Genomic DNA, 14,723 nt, shown 5'->3' on the forward strand with positions numbered 1-14,723 from the left:
TGAGTTGATGGGTCAGGACAAACACTGAAAAGCAGGACTCTTTGTAACCAGCCATCTGAGAGGTGATGAGCATGCAGGGGATTTCCAGTGCTAATGTACTGATTTCTTCCTACCTTTCAACCCTTAGGAATCTGCCACAAAATTCAAATTTTTGCAGAGAATTTAGAAGCCTCTAGTTGAATATGGCAGTTTGTTTGCCAGGTAGTGTATGGGATGAAAGTAAATGAGGGGTTTATGGGGTTTAATATTATGTGTATTTGAAATTACTTGTGCAGCACATTGAAAGATAAAACTGTTTTTGTCTGTTTGGAACATTATTGGTAAAGGGCTATATGTTTACCTGTGTAATTGGCTGAACTCCAAATTGCAGGCAGAATTTGCTTTGTCTTTAATTTGTGTGGTTTGGTTCTTCCCTCAGGTTTCCATGTGTTGTAGGATGTAGGCAGAGACTGTGGCAGCTCACAGTGAACACCAGCACAAACCATTTTAATTTTTTTCCTGTATGTATATTCACTGGGAATGAGATTTCCTCCCACGGATGGTTCAAGCTACAGCAGCAATTTTATATATGTGAGCCCTCAAACTGTGCATTAAAAGCCCTGTGCTGGGTGGCTTGCAACAGGGAGTTTCTTCATCACTGCCTACATTTTAAATAGGTGTCTGAAGAGAATTTGTTTTCCACTAAAATGCATAAATAATTGTTTGTTTGTTTTCTTTTGTATAATTTTGTCAGGGAGGCTATATAGAGCTAAAAAAGAACAAGAGAAAATGTTTCTTTTTCTGCTTTCAGATGTTTCCTTTCAGATACCAAGTAAGCTGCTTGGGCAGGAATCTGCCCAGCGCTGTCAGCAAACCTGCCAGTCAGTTAGTGGTTGTACTCCTCTGGCCTGGAAGCAGATGAAATTCCACATTTGTTTTAGAGCAACACCTCTCAGTGTGTGCAGATAAAGTCATAAGGTATAGGCAGGCTAAGAAGACTTTATGGCAGGAATCTGAGTCAGTTCAAAATTTACGTTCATTATCTCTGGGGAAGGTTTTCCTGTTCCCCAAAACATCTTCTTGGTGCATCTCCTGCTCCTATTGAGTGTGTGGACACAGAGAGACACCTAATTAAGAAGCCAAGATGATACCATTTCCATGCTAAATGTGGTTCCTCTGGGTCTCCTGTGACTAGAGGTGTGCTCTGAGCAAGCTGAGACTGGGCCCTGCCGCGCGATGATCTCCCGCTGGTACTTTGATGTGGCTGAAGGAAAGTGCGTGCCCTTCTTTTACGGCGGCTGTGGTGGGAACCGGAACAACTTTGACTCGGAGGAATACTGCATGGCGGTCTGTGGCAGCATCAGTAAGTGCCCTCCACGGCATCCGCCGTGCGGGGGGTGAGCCTGGGCTCACGCTAACACCAGCCGCGGTCTGTCCACACCTCTGCTCACCGCTCGGGCCTCCTTGGCCTTTTGCTAACCCAGCATGGTAGTGGGTGACTTCTTGGCACTGTAGGTGGGCTCTGAGTAGGGGGCTGAGTGCTTAACACCTCCTCAGCCGACGCCTTCACCCCCAGATTCTCTCTATTCTCTGTCAAAGCGTACTGACATTTTGTGTGCCTGTGTGCATGCACATACAATGCATATGCAGGAAAAAACACTAACTTTAGGGAAACCTCAGGTAAGTTTAAAAATAGCTCAAATAGCTCATAGGTTTTACAGTATATTCTCATGTATTTATGACCTATTTTATCAAAGCTAAAAAATGTAAGAATGTTTATTTCCAGGTTTTCTTGGCTTTGTTTGGTTTTAGTTTGGTTGAATTCTTTGTGTGTGTTTGCAATGAAAAGCGGAGAAGAAGCGTTTTATTTTTTGTTTCCCTAAGGGCTCTGGTGCACATGGATGTGAATCACCTCCCACTTTAACTCAACCGTATGTTTTAATGACTATTTTTGCTGAAAAAAGGCTGTTTGCACTGTTTGAGATTGGTGGCTTTCTCCACCATACACCATTGAAGTGGATAAATTAGGTGCTAGTTTTATGAGATATGTTCTGTTTTGAGAGCCTGTTGTATACTCCCCTCCCAAGCTGCCTTGCAAGCAGATACTCCTGGGGTAGCATCCACTGACATTTACATCTGACACATTAAAGAGTGAGTACATCTCACTGCCTTGCCTGCTCACAGGGCATGGAGGAGCAGAACACAAACAGCATCTCAGGGCTCCTTTTAGTACAGTATTTTCCAAAATGGGCCTAGGAGCGTTTTCAGTAAGTACAAGGCTTTAAAATGCGCACAAATGAGGAGCCCTAGCAAGGCCGTGTGTGTTATGGAGCAGAGTAGCTGACCTGTATTTTATTGGAGCGGAAGCAAGAGCAGTCCTGGAGGCAAGATTGCTGCACTGCTGCTCCAGCTGCATTTTATCTCAGCATCTTCTAGAGCTGTTCATGGCAAAGCTCCAGGGAAGGGACGTGGAGAAATCTGCCACAATGGGAATGAGGAGAATACTTCATGAACCGTGATCAGCTTCTGCAACAAGACAGAAGATGTAGTGAAGACATAGATCTGTACAGGAGGCTGGAGTGAGGTCTAGTGCATTTAATATCAGAAGAGCATTTTGAACCATTAAGTTCCTGTGTTAGGTAAGATGTTTCCAGAGATCCAAAACACAGTTTATCTCTGATTGCATCCTCTCTTTGGGAGGATAAATGATCTTTTCTTCTAATACTGAAAGTTGTCTTGCAGCATGTGAGGTTAGAAATGAAATAAGAAACAATTTCTAAATTTGCTATAGATGATAATCATTAGAATCTTCAGATAAGCCCAGGAGATTCTGCTCTGTCTCATGGAAGTTGTTGTCTGGCTGGCTGTTTTTTTCCTCAGATTCTTTTCAATAAAACAGTGACTCAGCCGTTACCATTTCCATGATTCTCTTGGTTTATTTTGGGATTCCAAATTTTTTGCCTAAGTAATTTTCTCTTTAAGGGCAATGGAGTTAGGTTGAGTGCTTGAGCTTGCTTGACTTTATTTGCACAACTCAACCTGATTTTGTATCTCCCAGAGGGGTTTTGTCTGATTTTTTTTTCTTCAGTAGCTTCTCAAGCAACAGTTGAGTCTATGAGGGTACACTTTCCAAACTATTTCAGTTATGGTTTTATTCCAGGTTTTTAATGTTATGTAGTGTGTTCTGTGTCCTTATCTATACACTTGTTATTTCTGTTCCTAAAGTAACTTTGTTTTCTTCTAATTTCATGTACTGTTTCAGTCTCACCATGCTATTTCTCCTTATTCTTCATATTTTTGCTGAATAGAAATTGTAATGAAAATAATTGAAAGTGCTTAACATAGTTTCACCCCTGAACTGACATCTTGTGTTTAGTACTAATCTGATGTTGCTGAAAGAGGCAGCACAGACACCACTCTCTTCCCAGTCCCACAGAAGAAAAGAAAAACAGTGGAGAAAAATTTCCATCAAGGCCACTCCTGTTCTCTCCTGCCATTTCTTCCTCCTCCTCTCCCACCCCTTAGCTTAGTCTTTCTCTTTGATCTTTGTGTCTTCTCCTCCCCACTTCATTAATATTAATGTTTTTATTCCGTTCTTTATTTCTTTTCTCTCTAAGGTTCACATTGTTATTGCTCCCTTTTGACCTATTTTTAAAAAAAATCATGTTTCTGTTAGGCAGGAGGCAAGACAGATGCTAAAACACGCCTTTCCTTTATCTAGCTATTGTTTGCTTTTCAGGATAACCTAGTCAGATTTTACAGAGCAATATGAAATAGTGGATAGCACTGGGTTTCTCTTGTATAGGGGCAAAGGGCAAAAGTGTGGGATGTGAGTCAGTTTCTCTGGTAATGAATTGGAAATGGACTAAAGCAAAACGTGAGGATGTTCTGTTGTCAAAATATTCATATACTGTGAAATCTCAATACTTCATCTGAAGTAAACCTGAACACTTTATCTTAAAAAAAAAGTTAAGAAGTTATGTTTTATTCTGCTTTCTTGCTAAAGCTCTTTGCCTTGATTTGGAAAGGTGGGTCTGTCCTGTCGTGCAAAGCCTTAGACTCTCTCAATACTTGGTGGATTTGACTGGTGCTCTGAGGTCTGACAGAAATGATTTATCTGTTGGATAGGAGCTACTGCTGTCACTTTTTTTTTTTTTCCACTTATCATGCAGCTCCATGGAAATTGATATATAATTGCCTTAGAAGTTGAAGGCTTTAAGGATGATGTTACCAATTCCTTCAGCCTATCAGACCACATGCTCAGTCTCTGTTGATTTTTAATAAGAATGTCCAGTACTGCCTGTGGTTTCTGTTCAATATAATAATTCAACCTTCTACCATGTGACTGTCCATAATGACTCCTTTGAAGTCATTGAATCTGTCAGGCAGTTAATTTGGATTTAATGGCCTCAAAATGAGTATATATTGGCAAAAATAAGCAAAAATTGTCTATTGCTGCTATCAAAGAAAAGATTTCTGTCTTACTATTGTACTAAAAAGCAATCTATTCTACTACTTCTTTTACTTGTCTGTTAATTGTTGCATTTTAAACATCCTTAAAGCTACAGGAAATGTATTTTTTTAATGAGTGCTATTTTGAAATTACATTAATTTTTAATTCTTAACTTGGAGACCTAAAGGTGGGAAAATCCATTCTCTTTAATGTGCTTCATTTGTCAGGCAGCTATCCAAGCAGCTCCTGCAGCCTTCAGAGCCAAATGGAATTCATGGTGCTGTGTTTTCATTTGTTCCTCATTCAAAGTGGGAGTGAGTTGTACTCAGGTGGCAAAATCAGTTTTTAAAACTTTTGACATATTATTAAAATGACCCTTTTATCAATAGGATATATTTTTTTAATGATAGTACTGAATTTCTGTGGCTCACAACAGAGAGAACCAACAGGGTTCAGTGTTGTCAATTCCCTCCTTCCTTGCATAAACCCTGAAACTTAGTTTAAATGTTGACACATGCGGCTTTATTTTTGATCATTTTAGAGCACTGTCGCAGGTTTTTGTGTGCATTTAGGTACAGTAGTATTTATTCGCTAGACTAAATACTGTGAATGTCCAAACTTGCTAAATCTCTTGGTGATTTTTAAGCGGCAGATACTGTCCACTTTAATTTTTCTTCAGAGTTGTATTTCAAATAAAGATCTGTAGCTTTTTGTGCTAGTTTGAAAGCAAACCAGTGGAGGAATTAACCCCACACAAATATGTTGTGAGAGATTCCGAGTCAGAACTACAATTTAATAGAAAAATTAAAATAAAGACAATAGTAGAGAAACACTGTCTTAAATGGACAGTCAGAATATGACCTGAAGCCCTGTTGGTCAGGGTGGTGGTAGCAGTCCAGTTAAATGGTGGCTGCAGTCCCATTGGAGTGATGGATGTGGTCTTGTCAAAGTGGTGATCCTGTAGAGAAGTCTGGTCTTTCTCCGGAGGTCCAGTGGTGGCTAGTGAGCTCTTGTCCTCTTGGAATCCAATGGTTGTGCCCCCGTGGTGTTTCAAGCCTCAGATTATATGCAGGTAGGAATGTTCAGGTCCTCCTCTCAGGGTGGGGCATCTCACGATGGGATGATGTGATTCTATGAGTCATCCCAGAGGACCTTGATGGCTTATTAGTAACATGGCCCCCCACAGAGTGGCTGTTGCTTCTCCAGAGGGTGTTATCAGGGCTGAGAGGATAAAGAGTACTGCCCCATCTATCGTAACAGTTTATGGAAATGGGAATAGAATACATACTTTTGGTTACCTGTTCCATGTAACCCAAGACACTTTTACAGCAGCAGCTTACAGGATGATACTCCTGTTAGTAATTTCCTTTATCCATTGGTTGCTTGTTTGGGATGTTGGCATCTCCCTAGTTAGCAAGAAGTAAAATGCTTTGGCAGCTAAGCTTGCATGCATAATGTGTCTAAGGCATTTAGAACTGTGACTTCTAATATCATCTATTTAAGTCATTAATTTTGAATACAACCTTTAGTGGATGCAAGTGACTAATTTTTCTTTCCGTAGTCTCTTACCTATATAAAATTTGCACTTTTATTTCACCTTTGAACCACACATGTTGTACTGGACATTTTAATAAGTAAGTGGGTGAAGTTTAGGATTCAAAAAGGAAATAATGCAAATATTTTCATATCCAAGAGCTAGACTACTACTAATTTCAAACACTTAGAATTTTATTAATATAAGGTATTGTTGTGAGCAGTGTTTGCTGTAACTTGTTTTGCTGGGTCTAACCACAGCATATTTTGTTTTGGTTCTTTTTACTTTGTGGAACTTGATAACTCTTGTTTACAACCTTGGCAGAAGTCATGTTCAGGAAAATACTTCTGACTTGTGTTTGTTCCATTTGGTGCAAGATGCGAAGAATGTAATGTTTTTTTCCTCTCATAAATATTTAAACTTATGAGAAGCTGAAAGAGAATGACCTTGCCACAGAGTATTTCAAAGATGCTTGAGGAAGTTTTGCTTTGGGGACCTCCTCCCAGTCATGAAGTGCATCAAGGAACTCGGAGAGGCATGATCTGAGCCGTTAATGGATGAATGCTGAATGGATATCAGCAAGGCAAAATTGTATTTGTCAGGGTTGGTGAAAGGGAAGTTACATTCATGGAAGGCCTGACTGCCAAGTTCTAGCTGTGCAGAGGTAGGAAATGTATCTTGAAGTTCTTACACAGGAGGCTTTTTGTATGAGAAAATTCAACTTAAACCTAGTTTAGGTGGCAAGTATCACCTTTAATTAAAGTAATGGATGAGGAATAATAGGAGTATGGTATGTTTTGTTCGGTGGTATTTTTTTCTTTCCAAGGAGTCTCTGAGAGATTTCACTAAATTCTTTCATGCTGCCTATTGTTTGATGCCATACCAACTACTTAAATACTAACATATTAAACAAAAACAGAATCGGTCTGTGCAAAGTAGGGATCGGGTATCACTGCATAGTGAGGGAACTATTGCTCACTTTGCTTGAATTACCCCAAATACAAATCTTTCCACTGCCAGTGTCACAGCTATCTCCTAGGTATCCAACAGGAATGGCTGGCAATTAGTGCAAATTCACTGATTATTTCCAGCCTTTGTGAGGGGTTTTGTTAATCAAAGTTGTTACAAATAAAATAACTATCTGTGAAGCCAAACTGTCTCTAAGGGAAGGATTGGAGGTGTTTCATTACGTACTTTGGAGTCCATAAGTGCTTTAAAATGGATTTTCATTCACACTTATATGTTACAATTTATCTTTTAGAAACAAACTTATGTACAAAGCATATATAAATTTGCAAAGGGCTTTTTGCTGGCTTCTGGACTTTATTCATTGCCAGGCTTTTTTTTTTGTACTTGGAATTTTTCCTTTAGCAGCAGTTTCTAACCTGTTCAAGAGCATTGTTTTGTTCACTCTTCAGAGCTTCTTCTGGTTTATAAAATGGGGTGAGGGAGAGGGAAAAATCCTGATATATTTATATGTATTTATATGTATTTGCTGTGTGTAACACATTCATCTAAACCCTGTTTCTGTGTCTTCCTCTGAGGCTAAATAGATGGCTGTGTTCCAATGGAAATTAGAACAAATGCTTCTTTCTTAGTCCAACTAAATTTTTCCCATACTAAAGTAGAAATTCTGCTTTTCTTCTCCCTCCCCTCCCTCTCTCTACCTCCAAATTTTGCCTCAGTTCCTACCACAGCTGCTAGTACTCCTGATGCTGTTGACAAATATTTAGAGACACCTGGAGATGAGAATGAACATGCCCATTTCCAGAAAGCCAAGGAGAGGCTTGAAGCTAAGCATCGTGAAAGAATGTCTCAGGTAAGGGAAGATTTTTTTATTCCTAAATGTAGGAGTTTGTCTGTCAAGTGGTAAGTGATCCTTCATCTTCTTTCCCAAGACTTCATCTACGTGCCCTGCCAATTTGCAGTGCTGTAAACACGCCATTTACTGCCTTTCTGACTCTCATCTAAGAATTCAGCTGACTGACACACATTTGTGGTTGGGTCGCCACTGCAGTCATAAGTTGCTACAGTTACTAGCGCAGGCTTAAAAAAAAAAATCTGCAAAAAAAATCTGTCATTTTTGTGGAAGAATGTATGTTTTGTGAGATTACTCATGTTTCTAAGTAAAGAACTTGGCCACCAGATTAGTCATCCTTCTCTTGGGGCAGCTGAGGGAGATGGTTTGTGTTGAGCTTCATTTTCTGTGAGTGGCCTGGGGTAATGTAAGATCACATATGTTCATCTAATGGTCTTGAGCCTCAATGTAACATGAAATGCATCTAAAGTCAAAGAAAAGAGGAAAAATTGGTGCTTTTGAACTGAAAATACAAACTGAATCAACCCTTTTCTTTCCCTTCAACCAAACAGATTTGTGTAGCCTGAAACTGTACACTAATTTTAATCCTGTAAAGAGATGAGTTACCCATTCTCTTAGAAATAGGGCTTATAACAGCAATACCAATAAATAATGGTCACAGTTCTACTTTAATAACAACAGAGGAAAAATAGAAAAGGTTTGAAGGAAAGCCTGTGATGCATATTTCTTGAGAATGAAACAACCACAAAAAATGAATGTAGCATAATTCAGATGCACTTCTTATATCTGTGCAGCTAATTTACTGTATTTTTTCATTATGACTTTGTTCCCCTGAGGGGATTTCTGTATGTCTGTCTGTTACTGATACATTAACCTTTAGCTCTGTGCTAAAAAGTTGCTCCAAAACTGAAAATTTTTGTGAATGAAAATGAAATTAAGTTCTTACTGTAAGTCCCTGTCTATTGGTACCATAGCTGTGCTTGGCACTTACCTAATAAATTGGGCAGGGCATCTCACCTGAAGCACTCATCTGACTGGTGCAAGCCACATACTGAGAATATGACACATTATAGATAGGAAGATAGGTGCTCCTCATCTGCCTGGGAAGTGTTGAAGCACAAATAAGTGGTCTCCTCTTTAAATAGACAAGATAAAACAAATTTAATGGGCAGGGAATCTGGAGTATAAAAAAGGCACACAGCCTGCCTAGAAGAGGAGAGATCCTGCCCTGGCTAGGCATGCAGAGGGTTGGTGCATAATAGAGTCACCACCCTGTCATTCCTTCCCCTTGAAATAACCTTTTTGTAAAAAATGGTGTTGAGGTGGGTCTCCTGAAAGGAAAGGATAGTCAGTGCAGATTTCCATGGCATAGTCTTCAGATTCTTGCTGCAGTTCCAGGTTTGTCTCCAAAATCCAGGTATGTTAGCATTAAGCTGAGTAATTAAGGGCAGTATTTGGGTGAACTGTGTATTTTCTGTTTTAACATGAGCATTTGGAGGACGCTCCCAACTGAAGGCTGTGGTTCAAGGTTTTGACTGAATTTGGAACTGGTGCCCTCATTCACACGTTCCTAGCCATCCTTCCTGTCTATGATAATGAGCACACAGGGGGTGAGGCAGGTCAGCTCCCTGTCAGTCCTCCAAAAACAAGTCAAATAACCAGCTCTGGGCAGTACAGCAACCTAAATCGGCCCTGGGAAACAGCAGCATGATAGGTACATTTAAAAAAATATTAATCATTAAATTGCCTAAGCTGCTTATAAAATCATATCTTAAAGGACATATATCTTGAAGTATGCAGACCCCCTGCAGCACTTTGAAGATCAGAGTTTAGTCGTAGAAGGGCAAGGTAATTTTTAGAAACTTAAGTTATGATTTGTACAGTATTGAACTAGCCTCTCCATGTTAACTTGTCAAGTGTTTAAAAGATAGTAGATGCTATGGGCAAGTAGAAAAGCCACCTAGTTCACCATTCTGTGCTTTCTCACATGAACATCTATGTCCAATACCATTGGTTTCCTTTTCTGGCAATTTATTTTCAAATTGCTTTTTACATTTTCTTAAAATCACGTATGTTCTTAATGGAAACTTAAAATATATACATAACTGAGAATTAATCTGGAACTCTTACTTGTTACGTTAAAAACAGTGCTGAATAAATTACCTCAGCCTTTGCTGTCAATGCTTTTCTCATTAAAAAGAAAAGGTAATAAGTGAGAGTCGCTAGCCAAATCTTCCACCTGCACCAAACTTTTTTTTTAAATTTAAAGTCCAGTTCTTTCAAAGCTGAAAAATGGAGGCTTATAAAGCAGCAGAAATGCCCATTTTTCTTCTATTAAAAAGAGAGAAAATGATCAAGTAATTCTTTAATCTTGATAAATGTCATAATCTGAAATAGATTGGTTTGTTCACAAAACACAGATATTTATTTCATTTAATGAAAATGCTAGTTTTAAAATAGTCTTGGGTTTGGTGCACACCTTATTTTGCAACAGCTGTTTAATAAAAATATCAGATGCATTCTAGTTGACATGCAAAATGTAATCATCTAAGGAGTAAGGAAGTTTATCACTAAAAAATGATATCAAAGTGAAATATTTTAAAACATATCATCATGAAAAATGTAAATACTCTGCATATCCTCTTTCTGAGATTTCCCTTTGTTTACCATGAAATTCTGACAACTCGTGTTTCTTTTTCTCTTGTATAAAGATGTGCACACGAGCAGAGACCAACCTTCTGTCAGTGGTTATGTCACATCATAGTTCACAGCTCATAGAAGACTTATACTAGGGAAGTCTGTTTCTGTGATGACCTGATGCACCTCTGGTTTAGACTCTTTTAATCCCTTGAGCTCTAAAGTGTCCACCACTTTAGACTACAGATCATGAAAGTTTTTCTGCATCCACACCTGGAGCAACAAGGCTTATAAACTTCCCTGGGAAGTACTGTAAGGAGACTTACATTAACAAAAAATAAGCTTTTCCTAAGAACTATTGATGTGACCCTGATAGCAGGAAAACTGCGTTCCCATGCAAACAGCAACAGTCATTCAGAGATGCATGCATAATTGTTAAATGTTTGATGTTCTCCAACAGAGACAGGTTATGCTAACTGGCTGCAAGGTGCCGAGGTTCTTGTTTCTTGTTTTGGTATAATTCCCCTTTTTCTCTTTTCAAGTTTGTTAATGCCTGTACAGCTCCCTTACTTAATTAGTTGCTGCTAAATAGCCTGATGAAGCAGATATTGAACCTTACTCGAGGAAGCAGTATATTTATACATTTATCTCCTCAGACATTTTGTGACATCCTTGTGTCTTAAATTTGCTCTTCCTCTGGCTGTTTACTATATTTTTTGAATTTGTAGCATGTAGAATACTTATGATAGGAACTTAATGGTACCTTGTGTCCTAGAATAATTTTGTTTCTTGAAAGTTTGTTTCCAAAGCAAACATCTGAAAATACTGCCGTTCTCAACCAGCCTAAACAGGTCTGGTGTTAAGTTCAAGATTTTATTATGTCTCCTTGCGTGCCACTTGTTCCAACATCCTAGAGAGCTCTTCAGCTGATTTTTAGTCTGAGTGAAACTATAGAATCACAGAATCATTTGGGTTGGAAGGGACCTTAAAGATAATTTAGTTCTATTCCCTTGCCATGGGCAGGGGCACTTTGCACTACATCAGATTGCTCAAAATGCTGTCCACCCTGGCCTTGAACATTTTTAGGAATGAGGCATCCACAACTTCTGTGGGCAACCTATGCCAGGGCCTCACCACCCTCACAGTAAAGAATGTCTTTCTAATTTTTGATCTAAACCTACTCCCTTTCAGTTTAGAGCCATTCCTCCTTATCGCTATACACTCTTGTGAAAAGTCCCTCTCCTGCCTCGTTGAAGGCTCCCTTTTTAGGCAATGGAGGACTGCTATAAGGTCTCCTTGAAGTCTTCTCCAGACTGAACAACCCCAAATATCTCAACCTGGCCTCACCAAGGAGGTGCTCCAATCCTTGATCATCTTGAAGGTCCTCTAGACCCATTCAAGCTGGTTGATGTGCTTCTTGTGCTGGGCCCCAGAGCTGGATGCAGCACTGCAGGTGGGGTCACACAAGAGTGGAGCAGAGGGACTGAGGAATCCCTTCCTGAACCTGCTGTCCATGGTGCTTGGGATGCAGGATACAATGGACTTCCTGGGCTCTGAGCACACATGGCCAACTCATATTTGGGTTTTCATCCACCGGGACACTCACGTCCTTTTCCCAGGGCTACTCTTAGTCTACTCATTACCCAGCCTGTGTTGATGTGGGGGGATTGCCCCAACCCAGGTGCAGGAGCGCACACATGGTGCTGTTGAACTTGAACCTGAGGTTTTCCCAGGCCTGCTTCTTGAGCCTGTCCAGGTCCCTCGGAATGACATCCCTTCCTTCTAGAGTATCGATCACATCACTGAGCTTGATGTCACCTAGCTGAAATTGCTCTCAGTCCTACTGTCCATGTCCCCAACAAAGATGTTAAATAATACTGGTTCATATATTCCCTAGATTCCACCATCTCTTTGGGAAGCCTGTTTCCTTCCTTAAAACAATCCGATTAATAGTATTACCCTGTGTTGAAGGTTGGTGGGGGGGGGGTGTTGAAATCTTTTCCATCCCTGTTACTAGGAAACCAATGACCAGGTGCTCAGAGCCATTAATTCTTTTGTAAGAGACAAAGACTGTGGCTTGGGTGTGGTGAAGGGAGGAGGCACTCTGGCCCTTGGGACCAGCACTTGCTTGTGGGACACCGGGAGGAAAGCTGCTGCTTTTGCTTCTGGCTGTGACCGCGGGACGTCCAACTGTGCTCTGCCTTCTCCTCCTGGCTCGGTGAGCTCTTGCTTGGGAAAAGGCACAGGATCCAACCCTTTTTTTGTCCCCGCCGAGAGCATGTGCCTTCCCGGCTGTGCTTTTGCAACAAGTGCAGAGGAGTCCAGGTGTCACTGCCTCCACCCCGCTCGCCGGAACACACTGTGGCGTCTGCTGAACCTGCGGACTTCCTGCCACCTTGCTGGCTAGCCTGGGAGAGACAGCCCCTGCCACTCCAGCTCCCGCTCCAAGCTCTCTGCTGCGCACTGCCCCTGCCGCCTGGCCCACCCACCATTACCAGCCATGTGAGACCAACGTGACCTCGTGCCACAGCGCCACCTGCAGCTGCTCAGGAGTCACCGCACCTGCCCTGCCTGGCTGGGAGCTCAACAGCGCCCCTGCTGGTTGTGACCATGACTGCACCAAATGGGAAAGTGCTTGGCAGCCCAGGGACATCTGTCACTGGCTTTCTGGTTTTTGTTTGTTGTTGCAATTCTTGTTGTTGCTTGTTTACTTCATTATAGATACTAGTAAAGAACTATTATTCCTTTTCCCATATCTTTGCCTGAAAGCCCTTGATTCCAAAGTGAAAATAATTCGGAGGGAAGTGGGATCACATTCTCTATTCTAAGGGAGGGTTCCACCTCTCTTAACAGACACCTGTCTTGCAAACCAAGACACCCTCTCAGTTGTAGTCAGGCTTCTTTGGAGAGGTTTAATAATGTTATTACCAGAAAAAGGGTCAAGACTTAAGTGTGCAACAAAAGCCCTTGAGAAAGATAGGGACCTTTTTGGCACAACTCTGACCTTCTCACTAAGCCAGCCTTCAGCAAGTACCTCTGCTGGTCTGATTGTGCTATCCCAAATATCTGCCTTAAATTCTTCGCTTACAAGTCTGCCAGTGTAAAAAATGGGAGTGAATTCTTCTGCCTTTCAATACATAATGAAATTTTTGTATTTAGCATCTCTTAATAATGAATTACATTTTTCATACTGCCTCTTTCCCTCTTGCTGCCCCCTACAGCCCAATATCAAAAGGTATATGGCAGCCACTAAGTCCTGAGTTTTGAAGAAATTTGACTTTGAAATGGCATGCTGCTTAAATCTCAATCATTTTCCCTCTACATGCTCACACGCTGTCATTTTCCCTATACAAAGCCTCCACCCCTTGAAGAGCCATAAATCTGTATGTTTTTCATAGGTTTATGCTGTCAGCAGGGAAGAATAGGTTTATAAGTGCAGATGCCAAGTTCAGCCTTTTTCTGCACATTTGTATCTGGGGAATTTTTTCTTGTCCTTGCTCTTTGGGTTCCTCCATAGCACTATGGCATATTTCTCTCACAATTCCCTGAAGTGATGACCTTTGATGGGAGCAGGAGCTCCCTGTAGGTGGTAGTGTGGCCCATGTATCTTCAGCCGTATCTTCAGTTGGTTAGCACACACACACTCACAGATGCTCTCAACCACTGAAGTCTTCTCAGTTACAAAAATCAGGTCACAGCAGTCTTTACAGGAATATTGTTTCTACAAACAGGCATGTTACTCTGTTTCTTTTTAAAACCTTTCTGGTTTGTGGCACCAGAGCTGAACTCTGAGGCCCCTAATTTACATCCCTCCCAACTAGCTGTGTAGGCTGTCAGTTTATCATCCTGCCTTCCAAGCCTTAAAAAGTTGAAAGAAATAAAATGGACAGAGGCAGACGTGGTCTAGGCAAAGGTCCCCTTATCACATTACCCACAGTTCTTGTTTTTGTCATGTGGATTAACAGAGGGTTGGTTTGGGAGATAACAATGGCAAGGGAACTATTGTTCTGAAAATCTGTAACTGCTCTTTCAGAGTCAAAAAATTAGATTAGATGTCAGAGATGTGGTTTTAAGACAAAAAGTGAGAAGAGAGAAGAAAATCATAAAGTTGCTAATCTAGGCCAATGTTCAAGCTTGAGCACATCATTGTTGTTTATGATTGGGTTACTGCCATAATTTCTGGGCCTTCTTCTAGTTCACATCCTGTTACAATCTGCTCTAATCACAGAACAGCAAAGAGAACTAACTCGCAGTGAATAAATCAGAAAGAGCCCTGAAAGTTCGAATATTCCCCAAAATGA

At 40.7% G+C, this 14,723-nt stretch overlaps 1 protein-coding gene across 5 annotated transcripts in view; it reads left to right on the forward strand.

Moving 5' to 3' along the window:
- Positions 1-14,723, forward strand: part of APP (amyloid beta precursor protein) — a 232,257-nt gene that overhangs the window by 141,911 nt on the left and 75,623 nt on the right. For 4 of the 5 annotated variants that reach the window (XM_085074621.1, XM_085074630.1, XM_085074611.1 and 1 more), the window contains exons 7-8: positions 1,175-1,342; positions 7,652-7,785. In XM_085074621.1, coding sequence (XP_084930747.1) covers positions 1,175-1,342; positions 7,652-7,785 — 302 coding nt within the window. The remainder of the gene's footprint in view (positions 1-1,174; positions 1,343-7,651; positions 7,786-14,723) is intronic. The other variant, XM_085074641.1, reaches the window with a different exon arrangement.

Source organism: Lichenostomus cassidix, chromosome 1, assembly GCF_008360975.1.
Source record: "Lichenostomus cassidix isolate B80296 chromosome 1, HeHo_3.0, whole genome shotgun sequence".
NCBI lineage: Eukaryota > Metazoa > Chordata > Aves > Passeriformes > Meliphagidae > Lichenostomus > Lichenostomus cassidix.